Source organism: Podarcis gaigeae (genome assembly GCF_964106915.1).
Source record: "Podarcis gaigeae genome assembly, chromosome: 4".
In the NCBI taxonomy this organism is placed as follows: domain Eukaryota; kingdom Metazoa; phylum Chordata; class Lepidosauria; order Squamata; family Lacertidae; genus Podarcis; species Podarcis gaigeae.
Window position 1 is genome coordinate 23,595,513 of NC_139677.1, and position 26,034 is coordinate 23,621,546.

General features: G+C 43.2%; 2 protein-coding genes and 1 long non-coding RNA gene across 17 annotated transcripts in view; 2 read left to right on the forward strand and 1 right to left on the reverse strand.

Annotated features, from left to right (window-relative positions):
• Positions 1 to 7,238, forward strand: part of IPO5 (importin 5) — a 36,039-nt gene extending 28,801 nt beyond the window's left edge. The window contains exons 22-26 of the mRNA XM_083735231.1: positions 834 to 956; positions 1,554 to 1,773; positions 1,952 to 2,180; positions 4,532 to 4,673; positions 6,509 to 7,238. Coding sequence (XP_083591357.1) covers positions 834 to 956; positions 1,554 to 1,773; positions 1,952 to 2,180; positions 4,532 to 4,673; positions 6,509 to 6,595 — 801 coding nt within the window. The 3' untranslated portion in view covers positions 6,596 to 7,238. The remainder of the gene's footprint in view (positions 1 to 833; positions 957 to 1,553; positions 1,774 to 1,951; positions 2,181 to 4,531; positions 4,674 to 6,508) is intronic.
• A 5,608-nt stretch (positions 7,239 to 12,846) lies between these two features.
• Positions 12,847 to 16,153, reverse strand: LOC310843039. Its single transcript, XR_014563483.1, has 2 exons — positions 16,081 to 16,153; positions 12,847 to 14,308 (listed from the first exon to the last, which is right to left on the reverse strand). It is a non-coding gene; the product is annotated as an uncharacterized lncRNA (long non-coding RNA).
• Positions 16,067 to 26,034, forward strand: part of FARP1 (FERM, ARH/RhoGEF and pleckstrin domain protein 1) — a 184,291-nt gene continuing 174,323 nt past the window's right edge. For 4 of the 15 annotated variants that reach the window (XM_083735242.1, XM_083735246.1, XM_083735249.1 and 1 more), the window contains exon 1: positions 16,934 to 17,078. The gene's annotated coding sequence lies outside the window, so the exon portion shown is untranslated. Of the gene's footprint in view, positions 16,320 to 16,418; positions 16,839 to 16,933; positions 17,079 to 17,217; positions 17,599 to 26,034 lie in introns of those variants that run through there. The other 11 variants (XM_083735244.1, XM_083735248.1, XM_083735236.1 and 8 more) reach the window with 8 other exon arrangements.

Sequence of the window (26,034 nt, forward strand, 5' to 3'; positions counted from 1 at the left end):
TGGCTAGTTCATGAGTATGCATATTGTTGGTTACAATAGATGTGTCCTTCACCTCCCAGCCGTGCACTGGGATTGAAAAGAATTGGTGAGATGACCGAGGAAATGGCAGTTATTTTAATGTGAGAGGAGGAAGGGTAAATACAGATGACACTTTTTCACAATTGCACCTGATGTGTAACAAGATCTTCCTTCCCATTTGGCAAGATTATACCAATAACCATTCTTCTTTGGAGTGCAGCTTACTGTATTGCAGTTTAAGCATTTGTAGAAGCTCAGCGACCCCTTGTGGAAGCAAGGAAATCAAACATCTTGGGCTTGGGCTTCAGTGTAGGAAAATGTAGATGGCTGGCTATAGGAAGTAGCTGTGTGAGTGGGGAAAAGGGCTATAGCAAATAGTGCTAACTGAGAAACAGGGTCTGTTGAGGGTGGGAGAGAAGGGGGAAAAACTAACACTGACTTAGATAAAATGAGTGATATAATACCTTTTAGCCTAGAGTATTCTCTTCTCCCTGCCATTTCCATAAGATGTCATTGCTAGGAAAATACCAAGTTAGTTCTAGTCTGATGGTGAGAGCCAACATAGCATGAGCTATGTGGCCATGCAACAGGGCTCCTTCCTCACCTCCCCCTATAGCCCCCTAATCTGCTCCATCAAGTAGATATTTCGGGGAAGGGGGACCTTTTGGAGCTGCAGGGATCTGCAGAAGTCTCATTGTATAAGTGGGCAGACAGCACTGCACACCACCCTGAAACTGTAAAAATGTTAAGATCCATCATTCAACATCATCCAAATGGTAGATACTGATTCCCTTGCTTTTCCCCCCCTTTATCAGCACGACAGTGATGTCTACATTCTGACTAAAGTGTCAGATATTTTGCACTCAATATTCAGCAGCTACAAGTCAAAGGTGTTACCATGGTTTGAACAGCTACTACCACAAATTGTCAACTTAATTGTAAGTATCTTGGAGCTCCTCAAGGCTTATTTGGGATGGCACAGAGGACCCTCAAATTAATATTGTCCACTGTGGGAGGATGGGTCAGGGAAGTCTCCTTGTACAATGATGCTTAGGTACAACATTTATAAGAAATTATTTCAATAGCTTATTGGCTATAATTCTTTGCAGCTTTCCCCTTGACACTAAATGTAATGCTGGTATATGCATTTGCACAGAGACATAAACACTGCAACAAGAGGAATATTGGAGGAATAGCAAAATATTAAGGGTAAAGAGTAACTTGGAGCAGTGAAGATAGGCTTTTGTTTTGTAAATAGTGCTGGCATGTTTACAGTGAGATGGTACTTTAGTTTTTCTCAAGAAACAATTAATTATCTAACTGATGTAGGGTGATGGACCCCGTAATATGTATGTGTAATATGTATATGAAACCTTTTCAAGGCTTTAGGGCTGGGCATATCTTATTGGTAGATTAGGAATCTAGGGCAATCTGGGTTTCTAAAGAAGTTCTAGATGTATTGAGGTGGGAAGATAAGGGACAACCTTCAAATAGGTGGTAGGAATGCTGATTATGTGGTTTTTTTCCCTTTACAGTGCCCACATAGGCCATGGCCAGACAGGCAGTGGGGTTTATGCATTTTTGATGATGTCATAGAACACTGCAGCCCATCCTCATTCAAATATGCAGAATACTTCTTGAGACCAATGCTACAGTCAATATGTGACAACAGCCCAGAGGTTAGACAAGCAGCTGCATATGGTATTGGCGTCATGGCACAATTTGGCGGGGACAATTATCGGCCTTTCTGCACAGGTATCTTACATGCTATTTATCTGGCACATATTTTAACTTTTGCATATGTAAGCTTCTGTTCAGGCCTGTAGGCTGCCAGTTTGACAGCTCTACTTGAAAGTATAATTTTGCAAAAAAAAATCAAGTATTATAATGCAGTGTGTTTTTTCCCCCCTCCAAAAAATATTGGCATTACCAGAGGCCCTTCCATTGCTGGTGAGAGTTATTCAATCAGCAGATGCCAAAACCAAAGAAAATATCAACGCAACAGAAAACTGCATTTCAGCAGTTGGGAAGATCATGAAGTTTAAGCCTGACTGTATAAATGTTGAAGAAGTGCTGCCTCATTGGTTATCATGGCTGCCACTGCATGAAGACAAAGAAGAAGCTGTTCATACTTTCAATTATTTGTGTGACCTAATAGAGAGGTAAGAAGAAAATGCTGCTTGAGCCATAAAGGTTAAGACTGATTTCTACATGTATGTGCGTGAAGTGTAACATTTGGCCATGATTTTTATTTTTAGGCATTACATTTTTAGATTTTATTTCAGTTTCCATATCCAGCAGTACCTTTGTTCTCAAACATAATCCGTTCCAGGAGTCCATTCAACTCCCAAAACGGTTTGAAAACCAAGGCGCAGCTTCCAGTTGGCTGCAGGAGCTTCCTGCACTCAAGCGGAAGCCATGCCAGGCATTCAGCTTCTGGAACTCTTACTTCCAGGTTTGTGGCATTTGGGAGCCGATTTGTTCGGCACCTAAGCCGTTTGAGAACCAAGGTACGACTGTACTCCTCAAATGTGAAAATGAAACAACCCTTGACATAATGTCTGCAGTTTTAACCCTCATGTATTATCTCAAACTTTTTTTAAAAAGAAGTGAACACTCATACTTTTAATCAAACAAGTTGAGGCAACAGAGATTAATAATTATTATTTTTTTAAAATTTTATTTATTTTAACATATAAATTATAAAATGTACCACAAAACGTATCACTTATACAATCTTTTTAGACTTCCATCAGCACCTCTGATGATCCACCGTTTTAACCACTTTTTATGAATTTCTAAACTTTATATTTGCCTTTACATCTCTTCACAAATCATCCTTCCCCTTCTCCATTTTTGCAATACTTCCAATAATACTCCTCACAAAACTTCTTGCAAACCTACAAACGTAGTCTGATCTTCACAAATACTTTTCAAATAGTCCGTAAATTTACTCCACAGAGATTAATAATTATACTGCCCACATCTCTTTCTATTTGGCAAATAGTTGCCATGGTGTACCCATAAGGAAAAGGATTAACATCCTCAGTGCCACAGTTGCAAAATAAAAGGATGAGAGTTCCACTCGTGTCTTTGTTTGGCCCATGATAACACAATAATTGTATGTTAACGTTGACACCTTTTTAAAGTTTAAAAATGCACAGCAGAAAAGAGTTTCCTAGGGGGGCTTCACATAAAGTTACTGTTAAAAAAATAAGAAACAAATAGTTGCCAAGTAACATATTTGACCCTGTTACCAGGTTAATAATTCCACACACAACATATTACATATATCTTACCTTGAGTTTATGTTGTGTGTGTATGTAGTGTAATCAGTATTAGTACAACATGGTAGATCCTTATGGAACATCTATAGAGAGATAGTTTAATGTATTGCTGGATATCAAAGGGAACAAACCTGCCTCAAATGTTTATTGCACATTTATTACACTGTTTTGGTAGTCCTTATAAGGTAGATGAAATTTAGAGTAGTTAACCCAGTTTAGATTAGTTACCGTATTTTTCGCCCTATAGGACGCACTTTTTCCCCTCCAAAAATGAAGGGGAAATCTGTGTGCGTCCTATGGTGCGAATGCAGGCTTTCGCTGAAGCCTGGAGAGCGAGAGGGGCCGGTGCGAACCAACCCCTCTCGCTCTCCAGGCTTCAGGAAGCTATCCGCAAGCCTTGGGAGCTCCGCGGGAGTTCCCGTCGGGCTCCCAAGGCTTGCGGATAGCAGCCTCCAAACCTGACCTGGTTTGGAGGCTGGCGGTGGGGAGAAGCGCTGCTTTCCCCACAGCCAGACCCACAAGCTCAGGGAAAAAGGGGAGGCGGAGCGCGCCTTCCTGCTGTTCCCCGACCTGGTTTGGAGGCTGACGTGGGAGCTGCCTGCATCCCAAAGCCTGGGGCGCGCGGAGCCATGCGCCCCGGGCTTCAGGAAGATATCCGCAAGCCTGGGGAGACCGGTGCGACTTCCCGCCAGGCTCCCTAGGCTTGCGGATAGCAGCCTGTTCTGGGGTTGGGGGAAGCTCGGGCTTCCCCCGCCCCAGCCCTGTGCCGGGGGGGGGGGGGGAGGAATAATTTTTTTTCTTTATCCCCCCCCCCCCCAAAAAAACTAGGTGCACACTAATGGGGCGAAAAATACGGTAATTTCCTTCATCCAGAGATCAAAATCCTGAATATGTTTAGAAAATAACATCCACCTGCACTTACTGCGTTGCAGCATCTACAGAAAATAACTCCTAGGGAGTACCTGATCTCAGATGAGCCCACCACACAAAAGTTGCTTTCTGGTTGCTAGGAAAAAAGGAAGGGCAAATTAGGGAGATTCCAGGGTGTGCTAGAAAATAAGACAGAAGGAGAAAGAGGAGGAGGGAAGAACAGAAAATATTCAGGACACCAATGATGGCAACGTGGAATTTTAATATGATACTCTCCATTAAAGCTGTTGTGTTACCTAGAAACCTGTATAGCGTTAATGCTAGCTAATTTTAATTTTCTTTTGCCTTCCCAACAGTAATCATCCCATTGTTTTGGGCCCCAACAATTCTAATCTGCCCAAAATATTCAGTATAATTGCGGATGGTGAAATGAACGAAGCTATGAAGCGTGGAGATCCATGCACCAAACGACTGGCTAACGTAGTTCGGCAAGTGCAGGTAAATGCAAATTAATATTTTCATGTCTGCATTTTCGCATCTCGCCAATCCAAACCCTGGCTTAGCACAAATGTGTGAGCTCTCAAGGAGACCACAGGTGCTTTGCTCCTCTCCAGTACAGCAAGTGTGCCAGGGTTTCTCCTGTGGTTATAGGTCATGCCTTAAGAGGAGAGATCTTAACAAAGAGCTCTTACGTTTCTGAGCACAATTCAGAGTGTTGGTGCTGACCTTTAAAGCCCTAAACAGCCTTGGCCCAGTATACCTAAAGGAGTGTCTCCACCCCCATCGTCCAGCCCAGACACCGAGGTCCAGCTCCAAGGGCCTTCTTAGTAGTGGCACCCTCCCTGTGGAACACCCATCAGATGTCAAAGAAATAAACAACTATCTGACTTTTAGAAGACATCTGAAGGCAGCCCTGTTTAGGGAAATTTTTAATGTTTGATGTTTTATCGTGTTTTACTATCCTGTTGGGAGCTGCCCAGAGTGGCTGGGGAAACCCAGTCAGATAAGCAGGGTATATTATTATTATTATTATTATTATTATTATTAACACACTTCTTTACCTTGGCATTTGACACTTGAGGGGTGAAATTTTAAAACTCACCTTATTTTTGTGACTAAGTTGTTTTAAACTCTTTTGACTATTGTGTTTTAATGTTGTGACCTTGTCATGGGACCATACGAGTGAAAGGTGGATAATTAATAATAATAATAATAATAATAATAACCACAATTGTAAACTGGGATGATATGCTAAGCCAAACCTTGACTTAGCTGCTGTTTTGCACTAACCAAAAAAGTTGAGAGAGGAGCAAAGCAGATGGCAAGCTGTCATGGTAAGCCATATGCCGGCTTACCATGACATGCAAACCAGGCTGATGTGTAACGTTATTTTGTCACTTGTCAGAATTGTAACATTTCCCTCAAAAGTGGCAGTATCTCTGACTGGAATACATTTAATTTTGAATGATAGCCACCGTCCAGTGGCCCAGAGCTTGCTGAGATTTGTGTGGCATATAAACACAATTTACAGGCAGCAAATAGTAGAAGGAATGCACACGTCTTAGTAGAGTTATAAAGCATAATCTACTCTGCTGGGAGAAGATAAACAAGACGAATAAGATTTCAGATCTTGCGATTCAGCAAAAACCAAAGGAAGGGGAGGTTCTGTAAAGTAGCTTGCCACATTTTTGCTGTGGTTTTGTCCTTCTTACCCTGGTTAATTTATTCCTTGTCTTCCCAGTCTTGTGTCTAAGAATCACCATATACTTTGTCTAGAACAGAGATGGGGAATCTGTGGCCCTCCAGATGTTGTTGAATTCCAACTCACATGCTCCTTAATTACTGGGCATGCTGGCTGGGATTAATGGAATCTGAAATCCAGTAACATCTTCTAGAGCAGTGTTTCCCAACCTTGTGCCTCCAGATGTTTTTGGCCTACAACTCCCATCATCCCTAGCTAGCAAGACCAGTGGTCAGGGATGATGGGAGTTGTAGGCCAAAAACATCTGGAGGCACAAGGTTGGGAAACACTGTTCTAGAGAGCCTCTGATTCTGTTCCTGTTCCAGAAGAACGTGAATCTCCAAAAGAATGTTAGCAATGCTTATTATTTTAGCTGTATTGAGTACTTTTTACCTGTTGTGTTCCAGTCCACTCATTTTAAACTTTTTAATGTTGTCTTACCTCCACACACCTGAGCACACTTAGCAAAATGAAGTTGAAGGTTTTTAAGAGTGGGAAAGATTTTGTGTGCAGGGGTGTCTTCTAAAGCTCCTACTGGGTACCTATTAATATGCATGTTTAACTTACCCACTATTTTTCCTTCATTCTGTAGACTTCTGGAGGTTTGTGGACAGAATGCATATCTCAGCTCAATGCAGAACAGCAGGCAGCCATACAGGAGCTCCTGAACTCTGCGTAAAGGGCCTTAATTATCATCCACAAGAAAACTCCAAATAAACATTTACCCTTCGGTTTAGGTTTCTTTGTTTTGTTTTTAAGAGAGAAAACTGTAGTGCATGTAGGCCATTCTGCAACCTACAAGCAGTGGCAGCAGGAAGAAACGGTTTCAAATGGTGTTGCAATGAATTTCTACCCATCAGCACTGAAGGAGCTCCCTGTAAAACCTGCAGTAGCACTGAAGAGTATTTTTCTAATGGTATGAACCAACCACATGATGGTGAAAGGGAAACAAGTTGAATTTCCATTAAGCATAAACTTAATTAAGACAGCTTTTAAGACCAGGTATTCAGTAGACACCCATTATAACAGATTACAGGCATTTTTACCCTCTAGTGTTAACATGTATTGGAGTGTGAGTATTTTTGTAGGGTAGAAAACACCCTTCTGCCCACCAAACCAAGTAGATTAAGAGACTATAAACTGACCGCAACATCGAGCATGAAGACTTCATCGATATCGCATTCAGTTCTCTGAAACAGGCTTGTGTAGCGACTCAATGAAGAAAGCCATTGAGCTCTCAGCCCTTGAATGTGAAGTGTCTTTGGCATGTCTGACAGTATCTCATCCACTCCTTCAATAAATGACATTGAAATACAATCAAAGCTTGTGTAAAAGTCCAGTGCTGTGTGGTCTCTTGTTTGCCTTCAGTGGAAATAATTGTTTACTTTTCCAAGTACAACATGTCGCGCTCAGAATGCTTGGTCTGTAATCATGTTTTTTCAGTCTTCGTATTTCCGTGTGTAGAGATTTAAGAATCCACTTCTTAGGGTACTTTCATGTTCTCCATATGTCTTTCTGTTTGCTTGTTTTGACCTGATTCCATATTTTCTAAGATGTGCATTTTAGCAACAGAATGATAGCTGAATAGAATTGCCCAGTCTTTGTAAATCGGCACACATAGAAAGCTTCATTTCAGAATGGAATTGGTAACATCTTTTGATAGGGAGGATGTGACTTAAGCACTGTTCTGCATTGTGCTTCATTATGGACTTTTTTAATATGAGATCTTCAGTGTTTAACTATTTGATTTTGTTCTATGGTGTCCCAAGGAACAGGAAAGAGCTATGCTTGACTTAAAACCACTAGGACTTACTTCTAAGTAAGCAAACATGATTGCACTGTAAATGAACTCAATCTGACTTTGACAACTGAAACTGAAAAGTTGAAACACTACATAAAGGGACTACAGTAACATTGAATCTAGAAGGTGTGTCTAACCTACAAAAACTCATGCCACAATATATTTTAAGTTAAAAAAAATTCACAGTACTTGTTTTTGTCAAGGCCTGACGAATGGACTTTTCTAGTTCATGGTTAATCATCTGGTACCATGATGAAAGAGAAAGGTTTCTATTTAATCCCTGTGCTTTTGAGGAAGGAAAAGGCTTATTTCTAACAAAAGAAACAAGTTCCACTTCCATCTTCTGTTTTGGACTATATTTTAAAATAATTGTTTGTTTTGAGCATCTCTCCTGCATAGTCACTTGAGGCTGCTGCCACTTGGTTATAGCTACTATTTGCCTTCATGCCAGCTCCTTCATGGAGCCATGCAGATTGCATTGTAATGTCACTAAAATTTCCAGAATTGAGCTACTTCCCATCTGTGTAAACACATGAAATACTGAGGTGGTTCAACCCACCTCTCATTCATTCCTCTCTGGAAAAGGAAGTACTGCTAGGCTCTTCTAATAATGGCTACAACAGTGGATTTTCTGTTTTAACAGTCTGTATTTTACACCATACAGAAATCTTTATATCCATACTTCTGCTCAAATGCTCCTGCAGATTAAGTTATGGGGATGAAAATGGATTGATTCTTTATGGCACAAAGTACCACCATGATCAGCACTGTCTGTCATCTTAAATGTTGGGACTACACAGGAAGCAATAATATAGCTATGGCCTTCTTCAGCATTATGATTTTCTTTCACTAAAAATGAATACTCAAACTTGTATGGGAAAAGGTTGCAGAAATTGCCATATTGTTTACCATATTATATTCGAACCCTGTTCTTTAATATTGCACTTAAATCTCACTGCAAAAATATTGGTGCACAACAAAGCATTTTAATATTCCATGCTGGAATATTGGAGCATAATCTGGAGTCTTGAAAATCTGTCTGCTATAGGTTCAGAAGGAAGCGTCGTGGTGCTGTCCTGCTCCTTTTTGTGTGTTTTATAACTTATAGTTTCTTCAAAAATTCTCAAAATGATGCTTAAGTTCATGTACTTTCATGCAACTCCCATGTTCTGGTACATGCATTCTCTCCCTGGCTCACAATACAAATTCACGATGAAGCACCTTTTCCCAATTTTGACTTGTATGGAACGCTGAGTGAAACACCTTGAATTGCTCAAAACACGACACAAATAAGCCTGACCCAATATATGCAAGGACTGAATAATGTGAGGAGACGCTTTCAATGGAGCATTCTCTGATCCAAATATCCATTTTCATAATGCTGTATGTTCCATATAATGGTAATCATTTCTGATTTTGAAGCTCTTTTTTTCTTCCAAAGGCTATTATGATAATAAAAAAATAGGCCATCCTAGCACATGTTTTCAAAACAGTCTGTGTGATAAATGGATGGTTAATGAGCAATACCTGAAAAATATCCAGCTGTGAAATTGCTTGTGAAATTGTACTAGTCTTAAAAACTGTTGAAATTAAAGACGTTTCCGTTGTATCTTTTCTTGCCACTAGAGGGAGGCAATTTTAGAAAGGTACACCTTAAATAGGAGCATGCATAGGCAATACTGTGATCAGATATGGAAAACAGGAATTTTGTAAAGGAATAGTTATCTTGTTTGAGCATATTTCTTCCACAGATGATTTCCACCAACATGTCTTCACCCTGTAGCAATAGGGGAGCGAAAATGGGGCACGGCTATATCAATATTTGCAGTCAACAGAAATGGGAACTGGCCTAGTTGATTCCAGTTTTGTCAGCAAGTATACCTTGTTTCTTTAGCTTTGCCTATAAGCACAAATAACAGACACTGCTTTTGGGGGTAAAGTACAGGAGCTGGGCCCTGTCTTGTGGGAAAAACATATGTCCATCATTCCTGAGAATAGAAAGCCCATTCGCTACACTCTGCTGGGAGGAGGAGGAGGAGGAAGAAAGCAATACAGTGGTACCTCAGGTTACATACACTTCAGGTTACAGACTCCGCTAACCCAGAAATAGTACCTCAGATTAAGAACTTTGCTTCAGGATGAGAACAGAAATCGTGCTCCGGCAGCAGCGGGAGGCCCCATTAGCTAAAGTGGTGCTTCAGGTTAAGAACAGACCTCCGGAACAAATTAAGTGCTTAACCTGAGGTACCACTGTATCACCTTACCAGAGCTATTTTTCTAGAAAAAGGGGTGCCAGAACTCACCCTGAAGGCCTCCTTTGTTCTCTTATAATGGCAGTGGTGCCCACCTGAGAGGGGCCGGAACTGAGTTACCATGAGTTCTGGCCGGGGAAAAAGTTCTGCACCTTACCATTTCGAAAGCATCTTTCTCTGGCTCTGAATGGGAAACATTTTCAGGTGGAAGGTGGAAGCTAAAGTTTTATTTTACTTATTTACTATATTTATATACCGCCATTCATCAGAAGATCTCAGGGTGGTTCACAGCATAAAATAGAGGATGAAAAAATCCAAATAAGTAAAGCAAAACAGCAAAACAATATCCCCAACTTCCCACAGACCCATATAAAAGGAAGTAGGATATTAATCAGCCAAAGGCTTGAATTAGTGAAGTGTCTGGTGGTGTCTTGATAAGCTGCTCTCCCAATGTGAATTGCAGTCTGAAAATACTCGGGTTTTGTTTTTTGAAAAACAGCTTCCTCTTATCCTTTGAGGACATTATGGGCATCTGCTTTGGAGAAGTGAGGTTTGCTACTGAGGTGGGCTGACTGAGGGAGAAAGCAGATGCTTTGGTCTTGAGTTCAGATCCTTTAAAAAAAAAAAGTACTGGCTTGCACTGTGTGTGCCCTTCACCTTATAAAATAATTTCACAGGCATTTTAAGGTTGCAAAACTGTACAGGAAACTTTTAAAACGTGTGTTGCTGACCGGTAGGCAATGGCTCTCCATAGCATGGTTCAGCCAGCATTCAGACTCCAGAATTCCAAAACTCTGCAAAACAGGCATTTCTAGACCTTACTTTGAGAGGGGGGGGGGTGTATCTGTTTGGCTTCAGAGAAATGCTGCCTCTGTCATTCCTTTAGCATTAATATGTCTTCAGCCTAATCCATATATATATATATATGTATATGTATATATGTATATATATATGTATATATATATACATACACACGCACACAATTAAACCCCAAACCTGAACATAATTGCTATTCTGAGCTCTTGCGTTGATTAATTCCATGTACTGTGTGGAATGCAATCCCGAAACACTATTATGAAGGAGTAAGCCCCATTGAAGGGGGACTTACTCATGAGTAAACATGCTTATTCCATTGTGTGAGTGGGTAGGTTAACTCTCTCCTTAAGCAGGAAACTTAAAAGATTAATCTTTCTACTGTTATGTCTTTCTTTGGAGGAGTATACTGGGCTCTACTTCATGGGATACAAGCCCCAGTTGAAGGCTGGAGCTTTTAAAATTAGAGAGAAGGAAAAAGGATTAAATGGTACGGGTTTATCCATTTCTTCTCTTTACTCTTAACCCTGCATCAGAGGGACACATACCATTCATATGTTTCAGTGAAGTTGAAGAAACAGCAAAGATTGCACACCTTATAACAATCTGATCCAACACAAAAATGTCACCATAAAAACGTAACTATAATAAGCAACCTATATCAAATAAATATTCAATAATCCATTCAAATATAATGGTGCACAATAAAATTTAATGTCAGCAAATAATAATTGCACAGAAATTCACTCTTAACAATTACAATAAATGGTTTCTAAACTATAAAACAAAAAAACAAGTCACAGTGCATAAAATAATACAAATAATGGGAGGCAGGAGACAGCATACCAATGGCGTTTACCTAATTGGACTTTTACAGGCATACTGTTCTCTGCTAGGCAAGCAACTGATCTCTGAGGCACAACTGCTCTTCCACAGCCACTTTTACGAAACTTGGGTCTCCTGAATTCCTTAAATCAGGGCGAAATTAGACTTTATTTCACTTGGGTCAAAGACCCATAGAATCATAGAATTGGAAGAAACCACAAGGGCCATCGAGTCCAACCCCCTGCCAAGCAGGAAACACCATCAGAGCACTCCTGACATATGGTTGTCAAGCCTCTGCTTAAAGACCTCCAAAGAAGGAGACTCCACCACACTCCTTGGCAGCAAATTCCACTGTCAAACAGCTCTTACTGTCAGGAAGTTCTTCCTAATGTTTAGGTGGAATCTTCTTTCTTGTAGTTTGGATCCATTGCTCCGTGTCCGCTTCACTGGAGCAGCAGAAAACAACCTTTCTTCCTCCTCTATGTGACATCCTTTTATATATTTGAACATGGCTATCATATCACCCCTTAACCTCCTCTTCTCCAGGCTAAACATGCCCAGCTACCTTAGCCGTTCTTCATAAGGCATCGTTTCCAGGCCTTTGGCCATTTTGGTTGCCCTCCTCTGGACACGTTCCAGTTTGTCAGTGTCCTTCTTGAACTGTGGTGCCCAGAACTGGACACAGTACTCCAGGTGAGGTCTGACCAGAGCAGAATACAGTGGCACTATTACTTCCCTTGATCTAGATGCTATACTCCTATTGATGCAGCCCAGAATTGCATTGGCTTTTTTAGCTGCCGTGTCACACTGTTGGCTCATGTCAAGTTTGTGGTCAACCAAGACTCCTAGATCCTTTTCACATGTACTGCTCTCAAGCCAGGTGTCACCCATCTTGTATTTGTGCCTCTCATTTTTTTTTTTTTTTTTTTTTTTCCCCAAGTGCAATACTTTACATTTCTCCCTGTTAAAATTCATTGTGTTTGTTTTGGCCCAGTTCTCTAATCTGTCAAGGTCGTTTGACAGCCCCCTCCAAATGCATTTGCGTACAGGCACATAGGCTGGGAGTCTCAATGGGGCCCCTCTGGAAGGTTCACCAAGGGCCAAAAAACCCTGGCTAGTCCCACCGTAGCTACGGGTCTGCCTAACAGGTACCCACTTTAAGAATTGCCTAGTACTTTTCTTTTGTATCAGTCCTCATTGTTTACAGACTGAAATCCAATGCATTTTCTTCCAATAGCACTCATGACTATGGGCCATGGTTCCTTTCAATTACTTGGTGTGTATAACACGTACATTTTAACTTGCAAGAGGTGCATTCTTTAAATCGATGTCGTTGCAAGGATGCTCTGGCCGTGCAGCATTTGGATTCCCTTCCTAACCATCCTTGTAATGTGCATTACAGCTATTTTGATACACTTCCCCACTCTGTGGGTTGTAGCAGGGAGAACATAATGAGGGGCAGAAATAGGTTACCAGCCAACAGCAGAAATAATGAGACCATTAACCTCCCCATCCATCCTTTTCTGCTCCTCTGGAACCTCTGTAATTCAGACAGATGCTTAAGGGATGATTGAGTGGACGTACACCCCTCCTGGCAAATCTAGTCCTTATCTGCTCATGCTCAAAGCAGTGCATGACCGTGTCCTGCTGCTCAGCAATCAAGCTTATGAAGAAAAGCATAGACTACTAGAGGAGCAAAATATATTGTGAGGACAGGAAGGGGGTTGCAGCCTTGCTACCTATCTCTAGATAAGGTGGTTTTGCTAAAGCATTTGGTGGTTGGGGGGGGTGTGACACACTAGCACTGATTGGATGAGCTGCTCTGATGTCACAGAAGAGCCTTTCGCTTTCATACTCTGGACTGCGGTGGTATAATTAGAGGGACTGAGTAGAAAGATGGACAAATGCAGGAAACATAGAAGTTGAAAGAACTTAGGAAAGAGGCATGTGTTTTAGAGGTCCGCAGGGTAGAATGAGAAAACTCAAGAGCAGAACCAAAAAGAATGGGCAGAGGAGACGCTCACAATTTCTAACCATTTTTTAAAAACGTAAAATGTGCATTTTTAATGTCATGCAATTTTTTAAATGTGTCTTAATACAGAATGCAGATAATAAATTAAGATCACAGTAGTCGGTATTATTTTATTCACATTTGTTGAGATTGTTCTCCTGTATCATCATCCATCTTTGCTGACATGAAACGGCAGTTTCTCTGTCTGCAGACACAGGTCTGGATTGAGTTGAATTCATTTCCCATTTAAGTCAATGGGACTAGTAAATGATAACTTAAATGTATTTCAGTGCAGATTAAGTTCGACTAACAGGCTGAGCAGCCCTGTGCTTATATACCAGGTCTGGAGATTTGCTGATGAATCCGATACATGCTTAACCAAGAGGAGAGAAGAATGCAAAGGAAGAAAACACAAAAACAGGGTGGGTTTGGGAAGAGGCACACAACCACAGTGAACACTGCCACAGCTCACCAGCTTGGATTACATGGCAAAGGTTAATTTATTGCAGACTCCAGAAAACAAATTTGTTGGCAGTTTTCTACTAAGTGACAGACTTACATGGAGGAATAGTTCATTTTCTGGATTTTGTACAGGGGAAATCCATATTTTAGTCAGTAGACATCCATGAATTTGCAGAAACTACTCAGCGATGATGCCAACACAAAAGTCTGGAGGGTATGAGACGATACCTGCAGGCAAATTTGGTGGTGGCATCATAATTGTGCAAATATCATAACAACAACAACCATCATCAGGTTAGTCATTTATGGACTATATTTTGTAATGCAACATCTTTCCACTGAAAATTTGCTGGTATCTACATCGAAATATTGTTATAGGTTCTGAATTTCAAGGTGTAGCAGACTAGACATCAAAACACTTTTATTTAATTTTTAAAGCATCCCACTTGTCTCCTGATTAGAAATGGAGTCAGGAGCATCAGCCTCTAGCTTAGAAGAATGATGGTGTAATGGCTAATTAAATAACTACAGTAGCTCTATTCAGCAGTTTTGAAGCTTTTAATTAAAATAGAAAAAGGTGCGGGGCTAGCAGCAAAAACAAAACAAAAACCACCATGAAGCATTTTTCTTTTTCTACCTACAGTGTAATCCAGTTTTTTTCCCTTTTATTTTTATTGTCTGTGTTTCATGCAACCTTCTGATCCATTTGTTTCCCCTTAGATAACAGCAGCCACTGGTTGCTGTTTTTTGTTTGGCTTTTGTAACCCGGGGGCTATCTTATGCTCCCTGGAAGGGTACCTCAGAGGCCCTCAGATTTTGTTGATCTTCCTCTCTGAGGCATTTCTGCAGCTACACAAATGCCCACAACTCTACTTCCCACCAGTTCTCTGATGGAGATTGCCTCTGGGCAAATTAAGATGGCAGGTGACTGTGGTCTCCTTGGTACAGTGCTCTGGGAGGAGGTTTGTGATTCCTCAGCTGGAGTAGGCTTGGAACAGGTGAGGGTCACCTGCCTCATCAAGCCCAGATGCTGCAATCAGCAGGCAAAGGGGAAGCAGAGCTGAGATGCTGTTTTTGCTCAACTGCCCTTGTTGATGGACCTTGGCTTGGCTAGGTAGGTCTGGGGTTCAGGACACTGTGTAAGCAAAGTGTGAGGGAGGGTAAAAGAAAAATGGGGAGGTGATTGAGGTTTCCAGACCTCCTGGGACCACACCCTGCCTGTTCTTAACTTACCAATGATATTATTTGTCCTTGGCTCTTGAGACACACATTTGACCATAGAGAAAATATAAATCCAAAGTGAAAGAAACAGGCCCAGCTTCCTTCCATCCAACAGGAATAAAAACATGGGTACAGTGGTACCTCGGGTTAAGTACTTAATTCGTTCCGGAGGTCTGTACTTAATCTGAAACTGTTCTTAACTTGAAGCACCACTTTATCTAATGGGGCCTCCTGCTGCCGCTGCTGCATGATTTCTGTTCTCATCCTGAAGCAAAGTTCTTAACCCGAGGTAGTATTTCTGGGTGAGTGGAGTCTGTGACCTAAAGCGTATGTAACCTGAGGTACCACTGTAACTGAGAACTGTGAGAAAGGGACAATAGTTCAGGTCTCCGGATGGTGGTGAATCTGATTTCCCTGGAGTAGGTGTGCCAACTTGGCCCTGTGATTGTGGGTGCCATAGTGTGCATGGCCCTGGCACCAACATTTGTGGGAACCTGGCCCCTTCATGGGGAATTTTGTGGGTGCTGTGGCCCCCAGGGAGTTGGCACCTATGCCCTGGAGACAAGAATGGTTTGAAAGGAACCTGGATTTTTTTATTTTTATGTTTTGCAAGGCAGGTACTATAGGAGCCAACTCCTAGGGGCTGACGTCCTTTCTGGCTCCCCCCCCCCAAATAAAATATTTATCGGACCCCCCCCAAAAAAAAGTTGCTGGGCGTTTCCATTCGAATAGTGTTGGTATGCCACGTCATATGATCGATTGTGTGGGGCGGGGCTTACCTGGCCGCCCCCCACCCAATATTTTATTGCAGTTGGCGGTACCCCGCACAGGTACTGAGCCTGAACTGTTGCCTCGTGGCTCGGCTTGAACCCCGCGCCGCCGCCGCCGCCGCCGCCTCGAGACCTTCGGGCGCTTGTAGCCTCCGCCGCGCCTCGTCCGAAACGAGAGACTTGCATGAGTTGACCCTTGGCGAGAAGGCGGGAAAAAGGCTCCTCCCGCCCCGCGTTCTGTGCGGAGGGTGAGTCTTGGGTGGGTTGCGGGCCGCTTTCCGCGCGCGGGCTGCGCTTATTCCGCGTGAGGAGACGAAGAAAGGCGGCCGGGGCGGAGGCCGCCTGTGCAGCAGCCGGGGCAGGACTGGCGCGCGGACGCTGGAGGGGGCTCTTCGCCGCCGCGCCTTTCCCCGAGGCGGGGGCCGGAGTGGGAGTGGGAGGGGAAACAGAAGGCGGCGGCGGCGGTAGGAGCAGCAAGCAGCAGCGCTCGCTTCCCGCTCCTGGGTCGGCGGGGCCGCGGTCCCCTGACCCTTTGGCCTCCCTTTCCCCGCGCGCAAAAAGGCGAGCGAAGCTGGAGAGCCATGGCGCCCTCGTTCCCGTCGCCCGCTCGCCGCCGCTGCTCACCTTGCCTTCCCTCTCCTCCTCGCCGCCACACCGCCTCCCGGAGCCTTTAATGGCTCGGACCCTTCGGCGGCCCCAAGCCGACTCGTCCTGCGCCACCACAGCGAGCGAGAGAGCGAGCCCCAGGAGGAGCGCCGCCGCGCACGGTGAGCAGGGGCGGCGCGCGGACCTCGGAGCAAACAATGGGGGAGAGGGGTTGGAGGGGGCGGGCGCGTGGGCGCTTGCGGGGCTGAGGGGGCGGCGGCTCCCGAGTCCGGGCGCGGGGGGCCGCTCCGGCGAGGCAGCCAGGAGGAGAAGCAGCCCTTTTTATGTTCGGCCGCCGCCGGAGACGCTTCTTGCGAGGGTGAGGCGCCAGCCCTGGAAATCCGCTTGGACCAGGCTGAGAGGTGTGTGTATGTTTGTGTGCTGTGTTGTGCTGTGCGGTCTCCCTCTCTCCCCCCCCCCCCGCCGCCTTTATGGCACACGCCCCCAGCTCCGGTTTTGCACGCCGCTACTTCCAGAAGTTGCCTTTTGTCTCCTCGATCCGATTTGGAAGTTGCTGGGGCGAAGGGCTCCTCTTCTGACTTCTCTCGCTCTCCCCGCCCCCTTCTCGCTTTGCAGTATCTCTGGTGGGCCCGCGCCCCCACCCCCAGTCCCTCCCCAGGCTTCAAATACGGTCTTTGGTCTTGGGGGGGGGGCGTTTGAAATGTTTGTGTGATTCAAATCGCCTCCCCTACCCCTTTGTATATAAGAATTAAGAATCATCCGGCTGGCCTTTCTCTATTGACGGCCGGGCGGTGCTGAGCAGGCAGAGCTGGCTGCGCACAAAGGAAGCCGAGGGAGCGCCTGGGATGGACGGACCGGACGGACAGACGTGGGGAGCAGCCAGCCTTGCTTCTCATCTGGAACCGTTTAACTCCGCGAAAGGTCGGGTCTCGACCCAGCGGCGGGGGGGCGGGTAGGGGATCGCGGAGCATTTATTAGGGTTCCTCAATATGGGCAGGGGAGGGGTGCGCGGCTAAGGTAGGGGGTGCCATTCAAAGGAGGCCTTGGTGACCAAGGTGTGGTATTTGCCTCAGATTGGAAGATACCTGGTGTTTTTAAGCAGGGTGGGAAGTGGGGAATCAAATCAGAGCTATTGGGCACAATACAGTGTGTCCCATTGAAGTGAGAGGATGGGTTCGCAAGAGCCTGGTGGTTCATTTCGGAGGAGGGGTGGTTGTTCCCCCCCCCCTAGATTGTGCCTCATGTTAATTAGTTGGAAGGGGTGCCATTTGGCTTTCCAGCCTCTTGACAGGTACCCAGGTGTTTTAGGTTTTGAATTGACTGAAACACACCCTTTTCTGGCTCCCATGATCAGACCTTGCAGCTGAACAATGCACAGTGTCTTTACAGATCCAGAGTTCAATTGCTGCCTTCCTACCATGGAAGCTCATAAAGGTATACTTGTTATCTACCGTATTTGCTGAAATGCAGCACGCACTTTTTTTTTTTTGGCAAATTAATGTCATGAAAATCAGGGAGCGCATTATTAGATTTGATGGTGCCAGCAAACCAAACCCTTTTGGTTTCAGGGTTTGAGGTGCGCATTAGATTCGTGTAAATATGGTAGTACAAGCTAAGTGAATTGTTTTTGAAAACTGAGGAGACAAGGGGAAAGTTGTGGAAGGGAGCTAAAGAATCCAGCTACCAAGAAGGTCCTCTGGACATAAGCTCACTGTGTGTGTGTGTACACACACACACCAGGCTGAAAACCTGGATCTAAGTTGCAGCTGATACCCCAGATCTCAACTGAGTCAACAAAGGAGAAAATGTTAAAGAATATGTGACATGCCACCGCACTCTCAATGACCCAATCATTCTAAATTAATAAGAAGTGAAGCCCCAAGATCAGGAGTTACATGACCTATTTGGTCCCATGGAAGTGGCCCTCTTTTTAATTTTGCCTTGATCACATAGTTTCAGGTGCAACCAAAATAAGACAAGGTATGGTCAATTTGGGCTGCTTCACAGATATGTTTACATCAGCTGCTTTCGTATCACTTGATTGCTCAACACCTGATGACTCACAGCTGAATGTGCGAATTGACTCAGCATTGAAAAGAACCGTGCTTGAGGCGATGGGAGACAGTACAAAATTTGTTTAGGGACTTTTTCACACTGTGGCCAAAGGTTGAGATGCTGGTCGTTGGTCAAATATTCCATGAAGTCAAGAAAGCCCTTGTGGGTTCCTAAATCATGATGTGTTCTGGCAGCAGTGGCAAGGGATAAAAGGCACTTGCTTCCTAGGCCTGAAGGTCAGGAGACACCCTGCTTCACCTCATCTTGGAGCAGGCAACCCCTGCCCTATAGATCATTTGGAAGAGTTTCCCCCTCCTAGCTAAACTACATAGTCTTAACTCTACTGGGCTTTTGATAAACTACATGCATCTCACTGCAGAGGAATTTGAAGTATAGGATAGAGAATGAAACAGACAACAGAATTTTGGAGGGTATTGGCTGTAGTTTTACATGCATGAATGGTGAATGCAAATACATGTGCAGCCAGCTTCTTAGTAAACAGAGCATGCAGTGGCTGGTAGTAATTTGCAGCTACATTCCATAAGGAGCATGCAATGGCTGATAGTCATTTGCAGCTACATTCCATAAGGAGCATGCAATGGCTGATAGTAATTTGCAGCTACATTTCATAAGGCTACATGGTATGTGGGAGATCATGCATATCGATAGCTAGCACAGAGCAGAGCTGCAGATTTTCTCTTACTTCAGTTGAATGGGTCGCCTGCCATGTCTAGATCACTTCTAATGCAATGAACCATCTGTTGGGCCACAACCACCCTGAGGGTGAGATGCAGGATCAATATTAGATAGGTGCAGAAGTAATCTCTTCCCAAATAAAACATGCCCAGGAGCACTGTGCCATCAGCCTTTGGGGGGGGCATTGTTCTCCATTGCAAAGGAACTGTGCACATGCTGAAAGGGACCCTACACAAGCCACAGGAGCACATTGAGTCTACTTCATTAGTTGGGGGGGGGGGCTTCTGTGCCATTTGGAATAGTACTGTATAAAGCTCTTGGGAGCTTTTAGTTGTGAACCTTCTAGAGAAGTGGTAGAAGCAGAGCTATCATTTAAATTAACTGATCAATGCATTTATATCTCATCTTACTTCCAGAGCCCTTATGAGGCTCTAGCTCAGATCCCTATAGGTTGCCTTCCAGCAAATGTGCGTTATGCAGTTCTGGAAATCTGATAGTCCTCAACCCACTTGCTTGCTTCCAGATGACCCAGTGACCAAGGAATCCTCTTCTTTTCAATCTTCCCACTCCTGTTTGCACACGGGCTGACTGGGTTCTGCTTTTGCAGCCTCATAGCTGACTTCATGCCAGCATGTGATCTACTTTAGAATGAACCACATGGGAGGTGCTAAGGAAACATCACTGCCCTTGGGTACTCTTGGTACCCTCTCCCTATGTAACTTTCTGTAAATTAAGATCTTCATTGTGAAATGACTCCTTCAGGTGTCTCTGCCACCTAAGCTGAGTCCGGGGCTGATGAGAGAAAGGGCCTTCTTTGTGTTGGCACCCCAGTTGTGGAACACTTCCCAGAGAGACCCACCTGGTGCCTAATTGCACTTTCAGCACCAGGCAGAGACATTTTTATTAAAATCCTCCATGCTTGTAAGACAATTTCAACCCCACTGTCTTTAACACTGCTTTTACCATTTGTTGCTTACAGTTTAATTCTTTTCTTCTTTTTGTAAACTGCCCTGGGAAATTAATTGAGGAGCAGTATAAAAATACTTGTAATATATTATTTCTGGATGAGACTGGAAGAGGGAATGTGTGCTTTGTTACTAAGCAACCACATTTGTGGTTCCTTCAGTCAGTCTTCCCCATTCCAGATAATCTTATTGCTGTCATAAAGGAATTATATACAGATACACAGTTTAATTTATTTCCATCTGAACTGGCCTCTGCTTGTTTTGGTTCTTGTTGACTGTCCACATAGGGGACAGGGAGAAGACTTGAGATAATGATGGTTGACAAGACCGGCATCTCCGGGATGCTAAGAATTCACAGCATTGACAAGGGTTTTGCCTTTGTGGTTTGATGGTGTTTAGCAGTAGTATCCGAGGAGCACTTTGTGCAGCTGCCTTGCTTATACCTTGTGTGTTGTCAGAGTGACATCATCTCTCACTCTTGCCTTTGCAACCATAATGCTATTCCACAGTGATGCATTCTCGTGATGCTTAAACGGAGCTTCCCTTATGCTTTGACAGTTACCCCTGGGCACAGTGAAATTCATTTCACAGCACTGAAGTCCAAAAGGGTTGTGAAGGACCGTTTCACACATTACATGTTTTGATGTACAGTGGTACCTCGCAAGACGAAATTAATTCGTTCTGCGAGTTTTTTTGTCTTGCGATTTTTTTCGTCTTGCGAAGCACGGATTTTGGAAAAGCTTCAAAAATCACCAAAGTCTTCAAAAACCTCAAAAAAGGCTACCATGAGTTGCTCCTCGAAGTCAAGTCGCAACTGCACCCCCTGAATGCACGGTTTTAAGAAAAAGGAAACAAACTTGCAAGACAAAGGAAACAAACTTGTAAGACGTTTCCATCTTGCGAAGCAAGCCCATAGGGAAATCTGTCTTGCGAAGCAACTCAAAAAACGAAAAACTCTTTCGTCTTGCGAGTTTTTCGTCTTACGAGGCATTCGTCTTGCGAGGTACCACTGTATACCTAAAAATAGAAGGCATTTAATGACATAGATAGGTCCTCAGAAATGCATGTGCACCAATATGTATGTCATACAGGTACACGTCTCAAGGTGGACTGTAACTGCTGGTATATTCAGTGGGAGACCCGGATTTGCCTCTGCATCTTGTGTGACATGATCTTTGCATGACCTTGGAGGCTACCTCTTCCCTTATGTCTCATTATGCTCCCTTGTATCAGCTGTGAACATCCCAGTTCAGGCAACAAGGAGATGCAAGAACAATGGTTTCCCCATGTTTATGCCCTTCTGTTTTTCTGGAATCCTGATGACATGCAGAATCTCTTTTAAAATCACTTTAGGTTCTTTTAATTTGGGATTGCATTTGATGGTCACAGAGAAACTTAATCATGGAAAGAGCTTTTGGCATATGTTTCGTGTGGACTCTTAGTTCTGGGTTTGTTTGTTTTAAATTCCTTTTTTAAAATTGAAAGCTGTACTGTAAAATATTTACAACAAAATTGAACAAACACAAAATACTTTGCATGAAGTTTGGTTTATTCTGGAATGTTAAAAAGTTCTAAATTCCTCTCCTCATCAGACCAATCCACAGTAAGAAAGATTGATATAAAAATAGAGAGAGTGATTATTGGCTAACCCAAAAATGAGGTGAGGATCTGAAGGCACCTGAAAAAGGTTTTTATGGAGACTAGAAGCAAACCAATACAGTCGTACCTTGGATTTTTGAATGGCTTAGTTCTCAAACATTTTGGCTCCTGAACGCTGCAAACTCGGAAGTGACAGTTCCAATTTGCGAACTATTTTTGGAAGCCAAACGTCAGATGGGGCTTCCGCGGCTTCTGATTGGCTGCAGGAGCTTTCTGCAGGCAATCAGAAGCAGCGCTTTGGTTTCTGAATGTTTTGGACGTCGAACAGACTTCCAGAACGGATTCCGTTCAACTTCCAAGGTATGACTGTATTGTCCACACTGATTGCTAGTGACTCTTTGGCCTATCAGTCAAAGGTCTTTTACAGACCTACTAGGTACCTGAGTTACTTGAAACGGAAGATGCTGAGGACTTCCTGTGTGCAAAACAGGCATTCTACGACTGAACTACAGCTTAAAGCAGAGGGATCTGTGGCAGAGGACAGTGTGTACATGGGGATTTCCCCCCCTGACCTATTTCTGTTCCTTGTCGTCTGCCCTAGTTTGCACTGCCAGCCAGTGTACTTGACCATTTGTATACAGTTGTCCATGTCCCTTACCAGGCAGAAACATGAATCTGATGTTCTTCTTTTTAAGGGTGCACATTTTCTCCAAGGGTATTTCACATTGGGATTGGAAGTACCCATAGTGGGTTATGTGTAATTAGGACTGCAAGCTTTAATCGATTTTAATCAGTGTGATTATTCAATTTGAGTTTCAGTGGCTGATTAAAATTTGCCCCTCAACTAACCCGTGATGTTGAGAACAAAAGTCAGATGGGGGGGCACTTGAAGGGCATGTCAATGGCTGGGCTATATAGATGTGCCATTTTCCTTTTCAATGAGCCAAAACTGATAGAACTCCTTGAAGGATAACTTTTCCCATAAGATTTATCGATAGTTAGCAAAGTTTTCATGTAACACTTTCTCTCCTCCTAAAAATAAGAACCAAAATAGGCATGAGGGTGAACTCTGTGCCAATATACAGTGGTACCTCGGGTTACAGACGCTTCAGGTTACATATACTTCAGGTTACAGACTCCGCTAACCCGGAAATAGTACCTTGGGTTAAGAAGTTTTCTTCAGGATGAGAACAGAAATCGTGCTCCGGCAGCGCGGCAGCAGCAGGAGGCCCCATTAGCTAAAGTGGTGCTTCAGGTTAAGAACAGTTTCAGGTTAAGAACGGACCTCCGGAACGAATTAAGTACTTATTCCGAGGTACCACTGTATCTTGATCTTTGATTGGAATAGGTGAATCTTGAAGATGTTCATTTCAGAAGCTGTTTGGCATCCTAATACATCTGGGGAATATTATGGATGTTGTCATTTTAATGTGGAATAGTATCTTTTATTTAATTTATGCTGCCTTGTCCTTAAGGAAAATGTACTCTTCCAAGAACTTCAGAGTGCTTTCTGTACATTACAAAATGTCAGTGATTGACTTAGATTTAATTGGCTGAAAAGCTTGACAGCAAATCGATTTCAGAGTCTTTAATCAGTTGGCATTCCTTGCTAGTAATAAATAGAAGTTTTAAAAATCTGGAGTTCATCAGTCGATAAATTGAAAGCAAGACAGAGCAAGTTTTCAAATTTTCTTTTCCTTTTGTTAAGAAATGTTGTTCACTGCAAATTGTAGCATGATATGTTGAAAGTAACATTCTATTAAACCATGATATCTTCTTAGGCCTTCTTTTAAGTAGATTGCTCTCCTGAGGATGAGGAAATAACTGTTTAAACACGGGGGCTAGTTGGTTGTTTTAGTGTGTGTGTTTTTCTTCTAAGTGCATAGACATTTTTGCCTTGTAACATATCCAATATAAATCTTTGGATAACCTGTTGATATTGGAGTAAATCCATTTTAAGTAATGTTATGCTGTGTTATAACTGTTCCACCATCAAATACGTGGCCAGTCGTAGTGTGTTTGTATCCAAAATATAAGTTTGCCACCAGACAACAGAGAACATACTTGGTTTACAGATACCGTGGACACTCGGGTTGCGAACGTGATCCGTGGAGGATGCACGTTCGCAACCCGCAGCGGCGCGTCTGTAACCCGAAAAAACGCCTGTAACCCGAGGTATGACTGTAGTCATATTAACTCCATTCAGATGTCATGCCCAATGATGGCTATCAAGGAAGTTTCGCTGTAGTGTTAGATGCAAAGCTTTCTTGGAGCTATGCCTGTATAGATAAAATAGAATTGGAAACCATGATTTGAAATGGATTTTCAAGCTATGTTTTGTAATATCTGTGCTTTGCAGTAATTTATTAAATCTGTACACCGTAGTTACATCTCAGGAGGTTGCTGCATCAGAGAGATGGGAGTGCCAAGTAAATGTAAACAAACACTAAACAATAGTTTGCCTGATTTTTAAAACTGAAACCTTGGTTTGAGCTTCCTAACTATTTTAGCACAAACCGTTGTGTAATGTTATGTCTTGAGTTGAGTTGAGACAACTGAAATGGCCAAGAGCAGCTTGGCGCATGGAGACTGCTGTTGGCAATCTACCGGCATATGAAGCTGTACTTTATTGCAGTTGCTGTTTCAAAAATGAGGAATTGCATGCTGAGAACTGTAGTTCTTGAGCTAAATATTTTCTTTCAAATGAGTTTTCTGCGGCCACTCAGTTGACAGTGCAAAATTCCAGTGGTAGTACTTGACACTTGGGATTCCCCCCTGACTTTGCATCTACAGTGGTACCTCGGGTTAAGTACTTAATTCGTTCCAGAGGTCCGTTCTTAACCTGAAACTGTTCTTAACCTGAAGACCACTTTAGCTAATGGGGCCTCCTGCTGCTGCCGCGCCGCTGGAGCACGATTTCTGTTCTCATCCTGAAGCAAAGTTCTTAACCCGAGGTAATATTTCTGGGTCAGTGGAGTCTGTAACCTGAAGTGTATGTAACCCAAGGTACCACTGTATTAGAATGGAATTTGAATGTTCATTTGTAAAGTAACTTTCTGTGGAACTGGATAGAATCAGAGCCATTCAGATACCTTAAGAACCAGTTATGTCTGTTAAATGCAAGTCTCTTAGTTTAAGCTTTAAACATGCAAACATCTGAATATACATTTTATTTATGGATTGCAAACTTATTCCTGAGTACTTCGGATTTCAGCCTACTGCTGTTGGCAATTGTATATATATATTATCTTATTAATAACTGATTTCAGTACAAAGTCCGATTACACCTCAGGTGAGGAAGTATTGCATTTATACAAGTTAGATACCAGGATGGCTTATGTTGCAATATTCACTATGCCTCTTTTTTTTGGTATTGATACACTTTGTAGTGAGTGCATTGAGCTTGTTGTAAGAGAAAAAATAATAATCCTGATTTATGACAGAAAAGAAGCCAAATGATTGTGTTGAGATTACTTCTCTCCCTCTCCCTCTCCTATTGTCCTGCCAACACAGGCATAGTAAGCCTTTTTCAGTCTGAGAGTCACATTTCATTCTGGGCCAAATATCAGTGGTGGGTGGGGCCAATGTCAGAATGGGTGGAGCTAGCTTCTGCACATACACTAACTCTTCACTGTCCATCATCCATGCAAAAAAAAGCATTACAGGAGTTCAAAATTCTAGCCAGGCAAAAGCACTCAAGGAGGGGGTGCAGAGCAGAGACTGGAAGGGTTGTGGTCTGGAGAAGATTATAGCCTGGAGAGAGACCAAAGGACCAGATAGAGAGACCAAAGGCCACATTCTGTTCCTGGCTTTGAGTTTCCCCAAACCTGTTAAGTTATCCTAACTCATGGGTATGCAAACTAAGGCCCAGGGGCCAGATCCGGCCCAGTCACCTTCTAAATGTGGCCCACAGATGGTCCGGGAATCAGTGTGTTTTTACATGAGTTCAATGTGTCCTTTTATTTAAAATGCATCTCTGGGTTATTTGTGGGGAATAGGAATTTGTTCCTATATAGTCCGGCCCGCCACAAGGTCTGAGGGA